The 19,387-nt window shown below is 46.6% G+C and overlaps 7 protein-coding genes across 7 annotated transcripts; 3 read left to right on the plus strand and 4 right to left on the minus strand.

Moving 5' to 3' along the window:
• Positions 1-291: 291 nt before the first annotated feature.
• On the plus strand, positions 292-2,149 carry BDV37DRAFT_239988 (phosphopantothenate--cysteine ligase CAB2). The gene is made up of 2 exons (XM_032081020.1): positions 292-898; positions 958-2,149. The coding sequence occupies exons 1-2, from the start codon at positions 696-698 to the stop codon at positions 1,973-1,975; spliced, it is 1,221 nt and encodes a 406-aa protein (XP_031945032.1). The 5' UTR covers positions 292-695; the 3' UTR covers positions 1,976-2,149.
• BDV37DRAFT_239990 (glycosyltransferase family 31 protein) lies at positions 2,129-4,513 on the plus strand. The gene is made up of 2 exons (XM_032081022.1): positions 2,129-3,798; positions 3,854-4,513. The coding sequence occupies exons 1-2, from the start codon at positions 2,833-2,835 to the stop codon at positions 4,172-4,174; spliced, it is 1,287 nt and encodes a 428-aa protein (XP_031945033.1). The 5' UTR covers positions 2,129-2,832; the 3' UTR covers positions 4,175-4,513.
• Positions 4,514-4,615: 102 nt separating this feature from the next.
• Positions 4,616-6,146, minus strand: BDV37DRAFT_297351 (polysaccharide deacetylase family protein; the record flags this gene model as incomplete). Its single annotated transcript, XM_032090307.1, has 3 exons — positions 4,616-4,939; positions 5,066-5,151; positions 5,260-6,146. The coding sequence occupies 3 exons, from the start codon at positions 6,144-6,146 to the stop codon at positions 4,617-4,619; spliced, it is 1,296 nt and encodes a 431-aa protein (XP_031945034.1).
• A 661-nt stretch (positions 6,147-6,807) lies between these two features.
• BDV37DRAFT_297357 (DEAD/DEAH box helicase) lies at positions 6,808-9,492 on the minus strand (the record flags this gene model as incomplete). Its single annotated transcript, XM_032090308.1, has 9 exons — positions 8,742-9,492; positions 8,544-8,643; positions 8,358-8,493; positions 7,947-8,307; positions 7,819-7,898; positions 7,618-7,769; positions 7,363-7,556; positions 7,161-7,309; positions 6,808-7,109 (listed from the first exon to the last, which is right to left on the minus strand). The coding sequence occupies exons 1-9, from the start codon at positions 8,996-8,998 to the stop codon at positions 6,808-6,810; spliced, it is 1,731 nt and encodes a 576-aa protein (XP_031945035.1). The 5' UTR covers positions 8,999-9,492.
• BDV37DRAFT_239994 (uncharacterized protein) lies at positions 8,907-9,492 on the plus strand. Its single transcript, XM_032081023.1, has one exon. The coding sequence runs from the start codon at positions 9,188-9,190 to the stop codon at positions 9,389-9,391; it is 204 nt and encodes a 67-aa protein (XP_031945036.1). The 5' UTR covers positions 8,907-9,187; the 3' UTR covers positions 9,392-9,492.
• Positions 9,493-10,447: 955 nt separating this feature from the next.
• On the minus strand, positions 10,448-12,830 carry BDV37DRAFT_268874 (flavin-containing monooxygenase; the record flags this gene model as incomplete). The annotated part of the gene is made up of 4 exons (XM_032084253.1): positions 10,448-10,474; positions 10,881-11,990; positions 12,046-12,401; positions 12,452-12,830. 4 exons carry the CDS (start codon positions 12,828-12,830, stop codon positions 10,448-10,450), a joined length of 1,872 nt encoding a protein of 623 aa, XP_031945037.1.
• Positions 12,831-16,326: 3,496 nt separating this feature from the next.
• Positions 16,327-17,444, minus strand: BDV37DRAFT_297361 (S-adenosylmethionine:tRNA ribosyltransferase-isomerase; the record flags this gene model as incomplete). Its single annotated transcript, XM_032090309.1, has 1 exon — positions 16,327-17,444. One exon carries the CDS (start codon positions 17,442-17,444, stop codon positions 16,371-16,373), a length of 1,074 nt encoding a protein of 357 aa, XP_031945038.1. The 3' UTR covers positions 16,327-16,370.
• Positions 17,445-19,387: the final 1,943 nt, after the last annotated feature.

Consider the following 19,387-nt stretch of genomic DNA (forward strand, 5'->3'; position numbering starts at 1 on the left):
AGTCGTATTCTAGACTCATTAGCTCACGGAGATCTGCGATCCTGCCTTGACCCTCAACAATTTCTTTGTTTAGGGCTCAACGTTGTTGATGTTCAACCATTTCCTGCAACCTGAGGCATGCTAAGATTAGATAAGGTTAAATCCCGCCCACGTGATCGCCCGCTGGCCCGGAGCGATATGATTGGAGGATCAGCTGTCATCTGCGTCATTTGTTGCAGGCGGTGAGCGAAAGTTCCCCTCCCAATTGCCCCTCGGCATCTTTTTTGGTGGGCGTGATGGAGACAACGTTGTAGAAATCAGCATCACATCAAGCCATACTTTCACTATATATTCCCCTGGTGAAAACCCCGTGGCTTTTGGTACGATCCGAAAGAACATTGCCGTAGTGGTGGGATTGAGCCCTTTTGGTATCACGTCAGACCGAGGCACCTACAGTTTCCGGAGGACTAATTCCAGAGTACCAAGTAGCATTCCAGATAAGGCCCAGCTTCCTCTGTTCGTGACTCAATTGTTTCTTTTTGTTTGTTTGTTTATGTGCATAATATCCCTCACAGCCGAGAATTTTACATGCCACCTCTTTCAATTCACCTGAAAATCCCTATTGTTTGAAAAATGACACCGTTCTGACACCGCCGTTAGCAACGTCATACCCGAAAAATAAGGCCCGGTAGCCGCGGTCTTGATTACCTTGCAACATGGCCTCTGCTCCCACACATGAAATGACTCCTGCCGAAGCAGAGTCAGTCTACTTCAACAATTATCCTCCGCCAAAAGCTCTCCCAAAACACGAGGCCCTCGCTCGAGCTTTCATCAATTACCATGTCGAGGACAACAGGCGTCTCGTTCTCGTAACGTCGGGAGGCACAACGGTCCCTCTGGAGAACCAGACCGTTCGCTTGTAAGCAGCCTACTTGACCCGGGGAGAGTGTCTCTCTGATGACCTTTTGTCTTTCCCAGCATCGACAACTTCTCCGCCGGAACAAGAGGTGCCACGAGTGCCGAGTACTTCCTCGAAGCGGGATACGCCGTGATTTTCCTGCATCGTCAATTCAGTTTACTGCCCTATTCTCGTCATTACAGCCACTCGACCAATTGCTTCCTAGACTTCATGGACGAAGCGCCCCCCGCCAGTAACGCGGAATCTGATCACGGGCGTATCGTGGTCCACAGCGAATACCAGGACCAGATGCGAGATGTGTTGAGGAAATATCGGTATGCGAAGAAACATAACCGCTTGCTCCTGCTCCCGTTCACCACCGTATCTGAATATCTGTTTGAATTGCGATCGTTGGCCACATTGATGAAACCCCTGGGGCCCAATGCCCTCTTCTACCTCGCCGCGGCGGTTAGCGACTTCTTCATCCCGAGCGATCGGATGTCAGAGCATAAGATCCAGTCCTCTGAGTTGCCTAAGAACTTGAACAACGAGGAAGCCATTGACCCGTCAGACATTTACACGGGCGGAATCCCCCAGGAGACCCAGCCACCCACCCACAGCAAAAAGCTGATCATCGACTTGGACCCTGTGCCGAAATTCTTGCATCAGCTGGTGGACGGGTGGGCACCCGACGGAAGTATGGTAGTCTCATTCAAGCTCGAGACTGATCCCAATTTGCTTGTGTACAAAGCACGGACGGCACTCCAACGGTATGCGCATCATCTGGTGATAGGCAACCTGCTGTCGACACGGAAGTGGGAGGTGGTGTTTGTCACCCCTGAAGCCCCTTATGAGCGCTGGATTCGGGTACCAAAGTCTAAGCGCAGCAAGAGTATTTCTGGAGCAGAAGAGCAGGTGGGACTGGCCGAGGCAAAGACAGCGGGGGGCGCAGCGGCCCCAAAGAACGGGGAAACCGGTGGGGACTATGCACAGGGGCAAGACAGCAGCCACGAGGGCATGGAGATTGAAGCGCTGATCATCCCTGAGCTAGTCAAGCTGCACTCGAACATGATCGCGAAACATGGTACCCAGGCTTAGTTGATATAGCCATGTATGTACCATGTGCCTCCTGTACAGTATGCACTGTACCTGCATGGGGAGGTTTAATCTATTAGACTGATATCTTGCATTATTTTTCGTTCATAATTTATGTCCATTATTTAAAGTAGGAACCAAGTTAAATTAATTTTGTCGATATGACGCCCTTCAGATTGAGATTGGCAGCATTCAACGGCGATCCGTGACGATGATTACCAGGTTGGGAGGGTAAAGATACCAGCCATACCGTTTCGTTACCGCGCCCGTGACTCTCTTTCTTTCTCCACCAAGTACTCTAGAGGTATCGGTCTCTTCCTTGAGAACCCATGTTGGATATCACAACTAATTGCGACTCCCGAAAGCTCCGAGACAGGGGAGACTCAATCGAGTGGTTGGTTACAGCTTAATGGAGCTGTTTCAGTTTGACTGTCAGCAGGGGTGTCTCATTCTTGAGCTGCGCCCATACGCGTCATTGAGATCCTAGTGGGTCGATCATCCCTCCGCTGCTCTTGACTCTGCCGCTTAACGAACGACCTGCCGTACCTGCTTGTCTCTTGTCGATCTTCGGGACTTGGGGTCCTGCTTGCCCTTGTCCGTTTGAAATTTTTTTCTTCTTGTTCGTTTGTTTTCTTCTCCTTTTCTGTCTATACTGTTGTGGCTTTTACATTGCTCATCGGTCCTTGAATCCCTCGTCGCAATTGATCATCCGAGGCAAAGGGAACAACGAAAAATGGTAGATTGTTCTCCATCGTATTGGAGGAACGGTATAATCTTGCCCTTTTAGTGTCAATTCCCCAGGTACTCTGTGTGGAGGCTGTCCCCAGCTTCCGACGAGCGTTCCTCGCTCGCTAGCTAAGATGTTTCCTCGTCGATTCCGTCGCATCGCCGCCATCACCTCCGTCCTCTGTCTCTTCCTCCTCTACCACTTCACCGGCCTTCGATCGAGCTTCCACCCTGCCGCTACCCATGAACGCCGCCGGGTCGAATGCCCGCCCCTCCCGGGCATGGAAGACGTGCTGGTTGTGTTGAAAACAGGTGTCACCGAGGCATTGGACAAGGTCCCGGTGCACTTCCAGACCACCCTGCGCTGCGTCCCGAATTACGTGATCTTTTCCGACTTCGAGGAGGAAATTAATGGGATCAAAGTGCACGATGCCTTCCGGAATATGGATCCCGACGTGAAAGGGACCGTCCCCGACTTTAGCATCTACAACCGCCTCGTACAGATGGGTCGAGCGGGCCTGGAAACTCATGATTTCGCCGACGAGGCTAACTCGGCCATCGGCAAGCCAAACAACCCGGGTTGGAAACTAGATAAGTGGAAGTTTCTGCCGATGGTCCAGGAAACGCTCCGTTACAAGGGCGACGCAAAATGGTACGTCTTTATGGAAGCGGACACGTATTACTCATGGGGTACGTTGCTCGAATGGCTCTCGCACTTTGATGCATCCAAGCCGTGGTACATCGGCACTGAGACCCAGATTGCCGATGTCATATTCGCCCACGGCGGCTCGGGCTTCGCCATCTCGAATCCGGCCATGCAGCGAGTCGCAAAGGAGTACACAGAGCGCAACGTCGAGCTGAACGAGTACACGGACGCTCATTGGGCTGGAGACTGCGTCTTGGGCAAAGTGTTGGCCGACGTCGGCGTGCCATTGCACTTTTCCTGGCCGATCCTGCAGAACACCAACATCGGCGAACTAGATGAGTTCACGACCGCCTTCTACCGTCGACCCTGGTGTTTCCCCGCCGTCGCATTCCACCATCTGAGTGCACGCGACGTCCAAGATCTGTTCAATTTCGAACAACGCCGATGGCACGAGGTAAGTTTCCTCTCACCCTCCATCTTGACCACCACCTAACCTATCCCTAAAACAGAAACAAGCCACACGTCTCCTGCACGGCGACGTCTTCAAAGAACTCATCTACCCAAATCTCTCTTCATACCGTGACAACTGGGACAATCTCTCCGACGAAGAGCACTCGGAAATCACCACCTTTGACGAATGCCAGTCCTTTTGCAAGGATAACCCCGACTGCGCACAGTTCTCCTTCCGCTCCAAATCCTGTTTCACCGGCAGGACACCCAAACTGGGCACGGCTACCTCGGGGGCCCGGTCCGGATGGGCTATGAAGAAGATCGAGGAGATGATGCGTGAGGCACCGGTTTGTACGAGTGTGGAGTGGGGTGCTGCCTGATTGTTCTCTACTTTTTCTTTTCTATACATGTTTCTGTTTCCTGGCGCGCATTGGCGGTGATGCATTGGCAGTTCGCAGGTCGAACGTGGTGGACTGGAGTTATGCTCTCTTACAGCTCGATGTTGATTGACAGAATGGGACCCGGCTGGTTTATGCTGATCTCCTGGCTGGATGTATACTATAGACTACCATTCTCGCTGTGCTCATTTTCTTCTGATATGTTTCTATGGGCGGTGTTGGGTCTCGTCTTGCATGGTAGGAGTTGTCGATGGTTTCATTCAATACATCAATTCTAGCGAATCTCACCTACAACAATAAGAGCAACCATTCCAACAATAATCCATGACCCTATAACTTTACAAACCCATTAAACTCAACTGACCCACCAAAGAACACCCAGTTGAACAGCTTTACAGAAGCACAGAAAACCAACCCAATCATCCTATAAAAGCTCAGGAGCTTTGGGATCCTCCAGGCACTGATCAATACGCATAATTTTCAACCCCTTGCCTTGAACATAGTGGATAATGTCCCGAAAATACCCCACGGTCGAATTACTCAGATAATGCAGCACAGCCAGATTCCCGCCGCGGTCGACATCGCGGTAGAACGCCTTCAGCTGGCGCTCGGGTGTGTCGGAGTCTGCCCACCTCCAGTCTTCGATGTCGACGCTCCAGTTGATGATTTGGGGGTTTTTGATGCGCTTGGCGAGGATTTGGCGCGTGCGGGGCCCGATAGTACCGTATGGGGGACGGAAGTAGCTGGCTATTTGCTTATTAGTTTGTTGATTCTAGGGGAGTATGGTAGGTTAGGCAGCATGGGGGTCGATGGTGATTTGAGTGTAGTTCTTCCAGATTATGGATGGATGGGTATAAGTGCATGTATACTTACACTCTACCCCAAGCAAATCCTTAAATGTAGCGATATTGCGGAAAATATCGTCATCTATAGCCTTCGTCGACTCCATTCCTTCCATCCTACATTTGTCACTCATTAGCATTATCATATCATCATGCTCACCCACTCCCTACCCACCCCCAACACCTCAAACAACTATGAAGTTAAATCGAGAGCGGAGAACTCACTTGGAATGTGCATCTGAATGTAACGCAATCTGATGTCCACCCTCCACCATCTTTCTGTAAAAATCCGCAAACCCCGTCCTATTATCCCTAAGTGGTCCCCCCACAACAAAAAAGGTAACTAGCACGCCCTCACTTTCCAAGATCTCCCTCACCTCGTCCGCAAGACTGGGTATGCCATCATCAATCCCGAAAGCAAACGAACCAGGTCTCGTGCACCGGAGTCTCAGCTGCCCCGTCGGCTGTTTTTTCTTTGGAATTTTAACACCGCGTGGTAGGGCCGGGATTAGCTCGACCTTGTACACTTTTATTGGGCGCGTGTACGGTGGATAGAAACCTCCAAGGGAGATGGAGAGGACGCGGGATTGGTCGATAGTGAAGTGGGAGAGGGGGACGTAGAGGTCTTGTGGCTTTTGCTTCTTTGGTTTACGGTGGTGCCAGTGGGGTTTGGCAGTGTAGCGGGACGCCTCGATGCTGTCACTGGTTTCGGGGTAAGGGTTTAACGATGGGTTGCAGGAGGGATTGTTTTGGTGGAGGGAGACGCTGAAGGTTGGTGGGCCTGAGTAGACGATGTGCAGGATCCAGGTTTTGTAGGGGGTTAGGTCGAAACATGTTGTTGAGGAGAGCTGGCTGTGGTATGTTTGGTCGGCGTTTGAGGCGTTCAGCTCGATGTAGTCTCGTCCCTGGGTGACGGTGAGGTCTTCGAGGGCACCGTGCCAGGATCCAAGGTGGTTTTTGTCGGGGTGGGTGAAGGTGTCGACGATTATGGGGGTGTTGTTAGTCGTGGGTGGAAGAAAGGTCACTTGGAGGGGTGTTCGGGTGGTTTCTGTGGCTGTGGTAAGGGTGGACCAGAAGAGAGCGAGGATGGTGTAGAGATAGAGAGTATGCATGGTTGCTGTTATGAAGCGGATGGACAGTGTATGATATACAGTGAATGAATGGACTGTGATGGCTTCACACTTGTATCTATATGGTGGTGGATGGTGGATCTGTGTCACGACTGTCAGCTTGCTCAACTTTGCAGACAAATGATGGTGACATGGATACTCACCTTACACGGAAGGAGCGATTGATAGACGGACACGCCTTAATGGGGTTACGACTGCTCTCACTGGAGTCGAAGATTAATACATATTAATTTCTAGCTCTAGCCATACAGGAAAACAAAGCCACCTTCCCTCCACTACCCGAATCCTCCCAACCGGTCCAGTAGTTGGTTAAGAAGCCCTAAAATCGTACCCTCTAAATTCTAAAGTAAGAGGAGACAACTTCGTGTGACCACTTACCAGGCTTCCAGGGAATTATCGAGGCTAAGAAGGTCGGCCCGCTGTTGTCTCCCGCGTATGGAGCTGAACCTGTAGAACATTGGAAGCCGCAGTAACCTGCACTGCATAAAGCATTTGATGGCGTGAAACCGCAGAAGTTACCCCAGTCGACTCATCACCAGTATTCCCCAGTACACCCCAGCCACCCAACAGCCTTGGAGGCACTCAGCCAAACCAGTGGTGAAGATAGGCAACCGTCGACTGCCGGAGAGTCTGAAAAGGTTGACTAGAAGTCGTAGTTGACGGCAGCGGCCGGGGCATCTTCGGTGTCACCCATGGGAATTCCACCCCAGGTGCTACTCTCAGCGCCCTCGTTCGCATTTTCGCCACCGCCTTCTTCGTCTTCATCGTCGGTATCATCCTCAAAGAGATTCTCACCATCGCCAGGCTTGTAGGACTCCAGGAAGTCAGGTATTTTCTGTTTGGTTTCAAGAAGAAGCCGAACAAGATCAGGGGCGAGGTCCGAGTCGCGGTCATGATTGTAAAAAGAAGTAGCGAGTCCTTCGTTCCCAATACGGGCAGTACGTCCTGTCCATGGTTAGCATTCTGATGATATGAGCCACTCGTTGCAGTACTTACCAATGCGATGGACATACTCAACGATGCCGCCGTGGGCCTGGCGAGGAAGGTCATAGTTGACAACATGCATGACGTTCTTGATGTCAAGACCACGAGCCGAAACCCCTGTCGCGACAAGGATGGGGCATTTGGCAGTACGGAAAGCACGTCTATTTCTCCTTTCAATGACTGGCTACTCTGTTTAAGGTGCAAGAGTACTTACAAGGCATCCTCGCGCTCGCGTTGAGTACGATCTGAATGTATGGAGGTGCTGGGCAAACCCATGTTGTACAAGTAGTCGTCCAAGTGATCTGCCTGTGCTTTGGAGTTGACAAAGATCAGGGTACGAGAAGGGGGCATCGCCAGAAGCAGATCATAGAGGCACTGCTTCTTGAGATGCTCTTCGGAGTAGACAATCTGAATGGTTTGTCAATCAGGTATACGGGATACAATCTTAGTTTCTGGGTGAATAGCTTACAGTCTGGTCCACATTGATGTGAGTGCTGCCAGGACGTCCGATACGAACACGAACATGGTCATCAGCGAGAAACTTGCGGGCCAACTGACGGCATTCCTTGTTGAATGTCGCGGAAAACATCATGTAACGGTGGTCCGCATCCTCGTTTACATCTTTTTTCATCAGCATCACAGTTAGATCAACCCGTACTTTCGCACTTACCTCCACCCGACATGATCTTGTTGAAGTCAGACTCCCAGTCCGCAAGAAGAAGTTCATCTGCTTCGTCTATGATGGTGTACCTGGTTATGCATCAGTCACATTCTAAAAACGCCAGAGAAAGAACGTACTTGACACGGCGGAGAGACATAATATGAGGCTTGTCCATGAAATCCAAAAGCCTTCCAGGTGTGCCAATGAGAATGTCGCAACCTTTCTGCAGCTCGTCTCTCTGGTCACGTACGGGAGCACCACCGTACACAACGCAAGGACGTAACATAGAGCGATAGCATAGTCGGCGTGCTTCATCGAATATCTGCGTCGACAGTTCCCTGGTAGGTGCAACAATCAAGACCAGAGGTTCTGCACGGACGGCATCAATGATGGGGTTAAAGCCGTCTGCCAAGTTTGGACGTGGAGCAGCAAGTTTCTTTGCCTTTCCCATCAATTTCGACAGGACAGGGATCAAGAAGGCTGCGGTCTTTCCGGAACCTAGGTTTGTCAGTGGCTTGTTGAGTCTCTACATATCCCCAACTACTTACCAGTCTGGGCAATGGCGATAAGGTCGTGGCCGGTCATAACAGCAGGGATCGCATACGCCTGGATTGGCGTCGGAATATCGTAGTGACAAAGCTTGACGTTCTCACGCACAATAGGATGCAGTCCGGCATCGTCGAACTGAAACTACTGTAAGACTTTGATGTACTATCAATGTTGAACAGACTCACACTCTTGATTGGATTAGGACGCTCTCGACTTTCAGCAACTACTTCAATGTTTTGGAGACTGTGGAGATCAGCTTTTGGTGCCAGTATCCAGCAAATGCATCTACTTACTTTCCAATCTTAAGACCAGTTCGATTAATGAGTTCACTCCGAAAGAGCATCTCTTCGAGCTCTGGGTTGGCAGGACCAACGTCACCGTACTCATCTTTCCACTCGTATTTAGCTGCGTTGGCCGCCCACTCGGGGATTTCCTGCTGTCGCTGTTCTGGCTCAGTGCCCTCACCAGGGTTGGCGAGAGGCCCAGGAGGGGCTGTATTGTACTTGGAGCAGTCATAGCCCTCCGGCTCGACCCATCCTTTTTCGCGAGCAGTACTAGCAGCTTCAGCCTTTTTGGCATTTTGTGTGTGCGTAACATCCTCAAGGACAGTGCCCATGTTGGACACGTCAAATGTATCCATGATGTTTGCGTGGACACGAAATACGCGTGAAGAGAATGTGCGGTTGGCCGTTATAGTTCAGATCCAGGATGCTGAGCCCTGCGGAAATAGAAGGAGACAGACTTAGAGGGGTTCACTCATGGACGGAAGGCAAGAGGGGGACGACTTTTGATCGAAGCAAAGATCGGTTTGAAGAGTGTGGGTAAAAGGATGAAAGGAAAGATGGAAGAAAGTTGCTGGAGGAATAGGAAGAGGAAAAGGAAGAGAGTGCGGGGTTGCAAAGACAACAAACAGAAGAGTGAATATAATAAAATGTTTCTCGGGCGATACACACCGAGCATGAGCTGTTTGGTTGGGACTACTACTATGTACTTTCTTGTACTCACCAATAGGAGGGTCTCAGAGGAGCAGTGAATGTCAGGATGCAGCTGACTTCGGTTGGACGGTGCGGCAAGAAACAGAATCAGAGTGAGTAAATGGGGTCTGGCTTATAGAAAGGACTTCAGGTGATACTGGAGTTGTCCCAATTGGAAGGTCACCGGTCAAGTCACTGGGTTTGGAGAACCCTCCGAGAAACATCAGAGTGTCCTTCCATTCCGCAGGGGAGAAAGTCCCCATGATGTCTGTGCTTCTGTACATATTTAGAGAATAAGAGAAGTAACACCAAGGGATATGGCACCTCAAACACTGGAAAATTGGCTAAATAGCTGTCTTCTACTATTGGTAGGTTAAATATACATAGACCAACAGGCTTGTGTTGTTGTTTGAAGCTAGTGTATGTATATGGTATGAATAAGTGTAACCATGGTATGTGATGTGTTTCTCTGCCTTTTCGATCTATTCTTAGAGTGCAATGTTGTGTTACCACTGGAACCCTCTAGAATGATTTATGCTTTCTTCTTCGTTAGACATCTCCATAGATCCAGCCTTTACTTCAGGATGTAACCTTGATGCCGTCTTACAGGTAGAATATGAGCTACTTCCACTAACCCTTAATCTTGACCATGACAAAATAACAGCCCAAGTCTAAAGTCAGCTGGAGGTAATTAAGGACAGAAGACGTAGGTTATATACCCAGCATCCATCATCCATCAGACACTTGGTCATCTGTCTACGTTAGGCGCATACATAGACACAGAACATATAATCTACACAGGTTAGAAGATGACGACATGGCGATTCAATTTCGATCTTGAACAGAATACCAGCATAAGCTAGTCACTGAAAGGTGTGGCTGTAGACTATTAGTACCGAGTTCTTGTGGGTGTTGGTCACAGTTGTAGTACACAAATATCGTGATATATATCCTATAACGAGATTAATATACTAGTAATGATATTATAATTATCTCAATTTTTGAAACTATTTCTAAAGTCTCACGTAGCGACTTTTATTATCTTCTCTAAGTTTAAAGAATATATATCTCGCTTTTTAAAGAAATTACGAATTATATATTAATACTACTATAAATTATTGAATTTCCAGCTCTAAAATTACCTAGTATAATTTTAAATTAGGAATGTAAATTGAGACTAGTTTTACATAATTATATTCAGTAGAGATAGTTACAGTCTTTGGGTATATTATAAGAATACCTACATTACCGGGTAGAAAACCTCAATCGATTTACTATGGGCGGGTAGCCCTACTATAAGAACACTAACCTTGGAGTTCACAACCCTTCTCGGTTAGAAGCAGGTGGAAGCATGGCGTAAGGGCGGTCCTCACTTGCAAATAGGCCATATGAACCAATGATCGAAACACAGCTGGCCTCAAGAGGTCTCTATTACCATATACACTGTGTATATGAGGGACCGAAGCACAACAAAAATCCATGGGTACATTCCAACTTATTTGACTAATGTTGCTATATTCCTTTCGTTGACAAATTATTCTCATCCACAGTGCCGAGAAAGGATGTCTGATTCAGGTACCAAGTGAATCCTTCCGGGTCAATATCGGGCTTATTCTCAACCTCCGCCCAACCATTTCCGAACCATCCAAACTCATTGCCATCATATGGTAGGGTCTCAAAGTCCTCCCACCGGACATAACCTAGTGCCTTGATTGCATGAATACTGCTACCAGGCCAAAGAGCGGTAATCCGACCTCTCTTACGTTGCTGTAGCGTTGCTCCTGGCGGAGCTGATTTATACCAGCTGTTGCATTCAGAACTATAGACTGTTCGCTCGAAGTATTCCTCTGCATAGTTGCTAAAGTTCAAGACCTGACTTCTCTTTGGCTCGACAAGACCGATATTATCGTAGGCCATTCGAAATAATATCTGCCCAACGTATATGTGTATCTGCTCTATCATGATTAGTAGGTTACCCGCTCCCTGAAAGGAATTAGGTCCTAACGACTGGAAGAAATTGGGAAATCCGTCCGTGCAAAGACCCAGGTATGTCTCAGGTCGGTTCGCATACCTGTCACGCAGGGGGATGCCATTGCGACCTAAAATCGGGAAGCTGCCTCCTAGAGACTTTTCGAACCCGGTCGCACAGACAATTGCATCCACGGGGCGATGTCTGCCATCCGCGGTTATGATACCCGCCTCATCAACACAGGTGATTCGGTCAGGAATTACATTAACCTTTGGCGATACTAATGCTTCCAGGTAGCCAGGGGCGGGGGTCAGACGGTTACAGAGGGGAGGAAAGTCAGGTAACAGGAGGCCCAGCACTTCTGGTTTCTCTTTCAGTCTGCGTTGCATCTCGGCTTGGAATTGCGCCACTGCGGACTGTTGGACACTGCTACTCCTCTGCGAAAGGGCGTATTGTTTTTGGATTTCAAGCTCTAGCTCCTTGCGGTACTCCGTATATGCCGCCGGGTCATTCCGCCATACTTGCTTTTCCTCCTCTGTATATTGGAAATTACCCGGATGGCTACCGTGTTGGCTAGAGATCCACATCCCTCCCCGTATGTAGTGGTCCATAGACTTGACCTTGTCGACAAGAGCGGGAACAATTTGGATTGCACTGCTTCCTGCACCGATCACGGCGACATTCTTTTCCTAAAGGTCCCAGGTCATGAGTAGATAACTAAGTATGCTGGAAGATTTTCCATACTTGACCGTCAAAACCTTCCACCCAACTAGCGCTGTGTAGCAATTGTCCCTGGAAAGATTGGAGGCCTGGAATTGAAGGCCACTTCGGCTTGTTGAGCAGGCCGGTTCCAGTCATCAGCACATCGGCTGAGTCCTCAAAAACATCCCCGTTGTCTACTTCAATCCGGACAACCCATCTCCCCGTGATATCATTCCAACATGCTCCAACGCATCGCCGATTGAATCGGATGTGCTTCCGAACATCATATTTCTCTGCCACTCTCTTCCAGTATTCAAGGATCTCCCCGGATCCAGAGAAGAAGTGGCTCCACTCAGTCCACGATTCGAAGCTAAGCTGATATGTGTGGGATGGCACATCTGCTTCCGTGTTCAGTATACTATATCGCCTTGGTTCTTGCCAGTCTTACCACATGCGCAGCCTGGGTATTTATTCTCATACCATGTCCCCCCTAGATCCGGGTTTTTCTCGTATATGACCAAATCCAGGTGAGGAACAGTCTTTCGAAACTGAATGGCAGCAATAATTCCTGATATACCGGCACCGATGTAAATAAGCTTCAGTGGCCGAGCTTGGTCAATAGGACGCTCTGAAATCAAGGATGAACTGGTCCTATTCTGTTGAAGGCCGGGTGTATTAAGAGTGTCCTCTTTGGTACACTTGCTACCGGCAGAGCCATTTCTACCCAGGTTTACAGCGACATCAGATTTGTTTGTGTGAGCTGAGTTGCGCTGAAGACCGGTAAGAGGGTCCAAGAGGTTGTTTGTAGTTTTTCTAATTGAAGACATGATAAATGTGCCAGGTACATTTTATTAGCCCCCGCGATGGGATCACTTTCGAGTGATAGAACCACTATCTATATAGCTACGACATGTCATGGGTTCCTAGGACCGTAGCCCGTTTTAGGCTTAGCAGGGTAGGATCCAGGCCTGATAGCCCCTATCTGTCGCATTTCCTGCAATAATGACGTGCTAGACTAATTACATGTGAAAAGGTTGGAAGTAAACTCCCGTCTTCATCTCTCCAGTGTACTCGGTATCCTGGATAACCATTTCCTTTCCACCTGGGTGATTTGCCGGGATGACATTCTCATTTTGAGTTTTGATCCCGGGTGGCTGACGGGCCTCGAGCGCTGTTTTAGTGGATTGTGAGCCCTTTGCACCAAACCACGCTAACGTAGCCGGTAAGCAACCCGGTAATGTAGGCAACCCGGTAGACCCTGTATTCCATATAAAATGGCATATTTTTAAAGGTCAATATCTCAACAAGATTATATTCTATGTATTTTTAATTTTACTTATAGTCTATTATATACTATAAGAATAAGTTATTAAATTTATAGATTCTAATAATCTTTAATTACCAGAGTAATATAAATTACTATGTATTTTATGGTATTTTATTTATACAGCAGTAATTTATATATCTAGAAGCTTATTTCTATAGATATTCAAGATATATGTAAAGAATATCTATACTAATACCGTGTTAAACTACAATGTATATAGAATATAATCTTGTTGAGATATTGACCTTTAAAAATATGCCATTTTATATGGAATACAGGGTCTACCGGGTTGCCTACATTACCGGGTTGCTTACCAGCTACGTTAAGCAAAGCTGCGTCTATTACATAACTGACGCGGTGACGGTGTCAGCAACAGAATAAGAACTTATTGTACATATAGTGAGTGGATCAAGAGTCTGACTACCCCCAAAACAACCAAACCAAATTGCAACATTTTCAGAATCGATTTTCTTAACCAATTCAGATGGCTTCAGTCTACAAATGAGTCCTATATATCTCTCGTTCAATACTTTGTACACAACCATGTACTCGATATACAACTTGAAGTCTGCGAGGTATACATAGAAGTAAGTAATCTATCACCCTCTGCAATACTGTATAGCTCACTCAGCTTCCTGAATATGCTTTTTAAAGCGCCTACAGTGAACTTTTGGCCCTTCGTCCTAGAAAGAGTATATGATAGAGCTCTAGATGTCTGCACTTAAGCAGAGTCCAGATATACTCCATAGGGTTTACTCAGGCGAATGAGTTGATAAATCTAGAATTCTAGATACCATAATTTTTAAACCAGTCGGGCGCTTCAGGCAAGAAGTGAATATTTCCATTAACTTGTTAAAGCACAGTACCTGGCTCATTAATTGGTAGAATACCCTTTTCTAAGCAAGTAATGTATGATTTTGTTAATAACTGTCTTGACAAGATAATTTATCTTACTCCACAATGACCATTTCAGATCGACCACCTAGCCATACAGAATCCAATACGATTTGAGAAATATCTTTTCCACGGCTCATTAGGTTCATAAGACCACTTATATAGGCCTCTCTTTGGGGAATGATTGGACATATTGGGTAGAGGAATTAGACTTTCTCAGCACTGAACATTCACCAAGAAATGTAGTTTTCATTCCAAGTGGAATTTTTGAACCACATACAGGAAAATTAAAAACTCTTTTTTGCTATCGCAGGCGCGAGAGCTATAAGCTTCTAGACTTTCTATTTTATGAATGTAGCTGTCTTAGAACCGCTTATTGTTGAGATCGAGACCCCAGACTCTCTATTTACACATAGGGGTCTGTAGCTAAACTTAGGCCTTGGCGAGCTAGTAGATAGATAGCGCATTCAGTAAAGTCAAGCTTTATAGGGCTTCTTTTTCTAGGAGGCGATCTCATGGTATGTTTATGTAGAAAGTTGCTCGAGTCTCCACAGAAAGCTCAGGGTTAGGCCTTTTATTCTGTGCCAGAAGCTCTATAGTTACCTAGTCGAGCCTCGATTCACAACATGGTGTAAGATAGTTGAAGAAGGTGGGTTGTTTTTGTTTTTTTTTTTTTTTTTTTTTTTTTTTGGTGCCACGGGAACATACTTTGGAAGGTGTCAGTTATTCAACCAGTCCCGAATTAGAGATAGGATACGATTCATCAACGTCCAAATATGATGAAGGCTAGTGTCTTTTTGGGCTCTTCTTCAAGTTATTGATTATACTGACGATATGTATGATTCTTGACTTGCTTATGTTGATCGTGCATAAATAGCCTCGTTTTTACCCCTCTTCAATCTCATGATCCTGGCCACGTTTGGCCATTTTATCTGACATAATGTATAATGGAATCAGACTTTTGACCCACTTTGGGTAGCATTCCACTGAATTCATGACCGAAACTGAACATTTCGAATGGTAACTTACTCTAAGACATCAGATTAATAGCATGCGACTTTTGGAGTTGAGCTATAGTTTCAAATGTGGGCCCTGAGCAATCTTTCCTTGCGCAAACCCCTCATGTCCCAATGCGTTCTTTCAGTCATAGTCTACCCCGGCGTTTTTGTTAATATGAACTCTGGACTTTATTTGGGTGCTAGGTCTACAAGACGGCCCTATGTTCAAGCCGAGATCCTAGAGTGCTACGGTGCCATGCAGAACCAGTCTATACATCACTTCGCAGTTGACCCAACAGGCCCAAAATCCACCTCACCGAGAATCTGCATGGAATGGAATTGCCAGAAGCATATACCTGCGATATAAGAAAATGCCGAACAATTGTCACTAGGGATTCATCCAAAGCCTCGGGATATACCCATCACATTGCTGGTCGCTTATGAGCTTTTGCGTAGGCCGAAAAACCTATTGTACGGTGTAATACTTCAACATGCTTCTGTGGTTTGCACCAAGACTATTACGCGTTTCCGGCCCCACCCCAATCAGTGGGAGAATGAAACATATTCACTAGGAAACGCCAACCATTACTAGAAGGCGAAGCTTGAAAGGGATTACGTACCCTATTCTGCTACCTTACAATGTTCGGTGACAGGCAAGCTTGCTGAGCGGCGTTAGCCTCTTATGTCAAATCTTCCTTATATTATTATTATCATTAGTTTGGCTCTCTTTCGTTTTGGATTACAGAAGTGTAAATCAATTTCCTGCAACTTTTCCTTACGTCCAATTGGCCTCCACTAGTCTGCCGAACATGGCGCTGATTCCAGTTATTGCTATCTAAGTTGCATCACTGAATGACGGCGGATGTATCCTCCATCATATATTAATGTAGAGTGGACGGACCTCCCCGCAATAGCCGCACAGTGCAGTTAGAGATCAGTTCATCCAAGGTTTAATTATCAGTTGTGAGGCACCAAGCTGGACTCTTTCTGGAAATCGTAGCATGCAATGTGTTTGAATAGAATAAAGACATGTCAATCCGCAGATTACAATTAACATGCTTTTGGCCATAAAGCACGCAAATCAAGATCCTATAAACATTCCACCTAGCCTATAACTTGACAGTTTGAGCGGCTGTTGTATCCCTCCCTTACATAATAAGCATACAGTCCCCGAACATATCAAATTCGTAACATCCCATCTTAGATATCTCATCGTAGCTACGCATAACCAAATCTGTTCCGGCAAAAGCGGCGGTAAGCACAATGTGACTAGACCGCGGTCGATGTAAGTTGGTTAGCAGCACATCGACAGCATTGAATTTGAATCCTGGGTAAATATAGAGATCTGTCCATCCCTCCTGTGGCTTGATAGCAGCTTTGCGCCCCATGTCATGTGTAATCGTCTCAAGCGTCCGCATCACGGTTGTTCCGACCGCAATGACACGACGGCCTTCGGCGCGCGCACGATTCAACTGTGCTGCGGTTCTCTGGCTAACGTCAAAGTACTCAGACCCCACCTTGTGGTTCTCAATCTCCTCTGCGCTAATATGCCGAATGGCCAGTGTCTCAGTCACCCCAACATGCAATGTAATGTAGGCAATCTCGACACCCTTGGCAGAGATGTGAGCCAGGAGTTCACGAGAAAAATGGAGGCCGGCGGAAGGAATATCCAATGAACCTGGTGTTTTTGCATACACAGAGCGGTAGGCTTCTGGGGTTTCTTTCCAATATGCTGGGTTGAGGTGAATTGTCTCGTCTACCCGCGCTCCGTACTGGTCGAGCACTTGAAGCAGCAGCTCAGGAGGGTTAAACTGAGCCTTCCAGAGCCCGTCTGATTGGCGTTCGAGGAGAGAGCAGCTAAGCTGGTCATTATTTAGAGATACCATGGTCCGGCCTGGCTCGAATAATTCAAGTTGCTCGGAAGCCTGGAGTTTGACAATAGTTGTGCTGTCTGGCTCATGGCCATAAACAGTTACCTGAAGGGAGCTTTTGCCGTACTGGAACCACAACGTGTTCGAGAGTATGTAGCTGTCGTTCAGCACGAGAAGGTCTCCTGGGTGGAAGTGATCTGCTATGTTGGAGAACTTCGTATGCTCAATTCTTGAGAGGGAGCGATCTAGGACAACCATTCTTCCGCTGTCACGAGCTCCGCCGCGGAGTTCGACAGGATCGTGTGGCATGACCTTGGGGTCGAGGCTGAATTCGAAGTCGGCTGTTTTCATGATGGCTGCCTTTTGTGGTACTTGATGCTGGAACTAGGGATATTGTAGGCGATAGTTTAGATATTGGTTGAGGCCTGTTTGACAATATAATAATACAAATAGGAATGCGCGTTGTAGATTGCTTTTGTAGATATTCAGTACTCGGTGAGGATTGCAAGCAATAGCGAGATTAAAGCGACGCTCAGATGTTCTTTATATCTCAATCTGGGCTGACAGTAGATGGTTCGAGAAAGCAAGGAATATCAGATTATGCGTACATTACGTCCTGGTTTTCCATGAGCCAGCATGTAACTGTACAAATTGCTGCCTCCCTACTTGGGGATTGCAACCGTTCTGGCTGCATCTCAATAGATGACGTCCCTCTTCATCCGTATAGGCCCATTCTCATATGCTATGTGTGCTATGCGGAGGGGCTCTGTAGCTCAAGACTTGCCAAAGTAAATGTCATAGATCGGACAGAGATAGATTCCTTCGACTGTTAGCAGCGATGATAGACTAGGCGACTACGCAGATCACCTGCGAATGCTACCTTGTTGTACCGCTATCTATGACGGTGAGTGTTACATTTGGATAGAAGAGACAGAACGAGCTGTGTAGTCTTTCATGTCATTGACTGATCTGAGGTTGCGTTCGGTTTTGGACGAGATTTCTGTAAAGCTTATGAACCTTACAAGTCTACCCAATTGCTTGTCCGAAATATGACGTTCTCCATAGCCAAACCTAAGTTAAAATGTTGGAGCGGCATATGCCCAATCCGGTGTAATCGGGTAAAGAGCTTGAGCGAAGGCTACGCCCGAGGCAGGTTTCAAGCGACTAAGATTTTGTGGGAAGCGATAGATGCCTGTCCTATTGGGGTGACCGGAATGCCACAAGGAATGACTAAACTATCTAACTACTAGTAACGTAGTTGATACACGAGCTGCGCACACAATCGAGCTGCGCAGCTCTGTATTCCATACAAATTGACCTTTTTTTAATACTTTATATCTCAACAACCAGCAGCTATAATAGTCTAAAAATTCAATATAGTATAGGGTAGTACTTGATCTTTATATGTAATTAAGAAAAAAAGTCTATATATATAAGAATATCTCTGATATTAGACATTACAGTGGTATTTTTGGTATTTTTTATTTATAGTATAAAAAGAAAAAAATTAAAAAATTAAAAAAATTATTTCTAGATTTATTAAATATATATTATATTATATATTAAATCCTGTATTCTTACTATCTTTGGTTGTTGAGATATAAAGTATTAAATAAAGGTCAATTTGTATGGAATACAGAGCTGCGCAGCTCGTGTATCAACTACGTTAATTAAACTTAACGTGACCAACCACCAAACCGCCACTTCCACTGAGCTACTTTTATAGCACGGCAGAGTCTATCTGTATTTTATTCTCTTATACTAAAATTCAAACCGGCGCCGAGGTCTTCTAATCTTTAATTGTTTCTCTAACCCTATGCCAAGAGAAGCTGAGCTATTTCTAGATAATCTGCGGAACAATTATATTCCTCAGTAGATCATTGTATAGTTATATACACGTAAAGTACCGCCGTTACCTATAATACATGTACACACCTCGTATGAAAGGTTCATCGTGGCTGGAACTTCCAGCCTGGAAGATTTCTATGCAAACCAGTCAAACTAAGTGACGTCCCTAGAAAATATGGGAAAGTCAACAATTAATCAATCCGCTCGAGTCTGCCATATTGTCATTCCTGAACTTGAACTTATTGCCTAAATTACTCAACAAGCCAGAAAATATATAGCATAGAAGATTCAAGACAGAATCGCTCTTTCCCGGCAATATGTGGGATGTATTTGATAAATGTTGGGTACAGTAAAATTTGGATACCTGAAATGGTGCGATGCTATCGGAGACCAGCCTGTGGGTCTGAATCTGATCTTTTTATTACATCCTGATTTATCGATATACT

The sequence above is a fragment of the Aspergillus pseudonomiae genome (genome assembly GCF_009193645.1).
Source record: "Aspergillus pseudonomiae strain CBS 119388 unplaced genomic scaffold BDV37scaffold_9, whole genome shotgun sequence".
NCBI classification, from domain to species: Eukaryota; Fungi; Ascomycota; class Eurotiomycetes; order Eurotiales; family Aspergillaceae; genus Aspergillus; species Aspergillus pseudonomiae.

Coding starts and splice junctions, on each gene's coding strand:
- BDV37DRAFT_239990 (XM_032081022.1), top strand. CDS start 2,833: ATGTTTCCTCGTCGATTCCGTCGCATCGCCGCCATCACCTCCGTCCTC. Junction 3,799..3,853: donor AACAACGCCGATGGCACGAG/GTAAGTTTCCTC, acceptor TCCCTAAAACAG/AAACAAGCCACACGTCTCCT.
- BDV37DRAFT_239994 (XM_032081023.1), top strand. CDS start 9,188: ATGAAAGGAAAGATGGAAGAAAGTTGCTGGAGGAATAGGAAGAGGAAA.
- BDV37DRAFT_239988 (XM_032081020.1), top strand. CDS start 696: ATGGCCTCTGCTCCCACACATGAAATGACTCCTGCCGAAGCAGAGTCA. Junction 899..957: donor GAGAACCAGACCGTTCGCTT/GTAAGCAGCCTA, acceptor TGTCTTTCCCAG/CATCGACAACTTCTCCGCCG.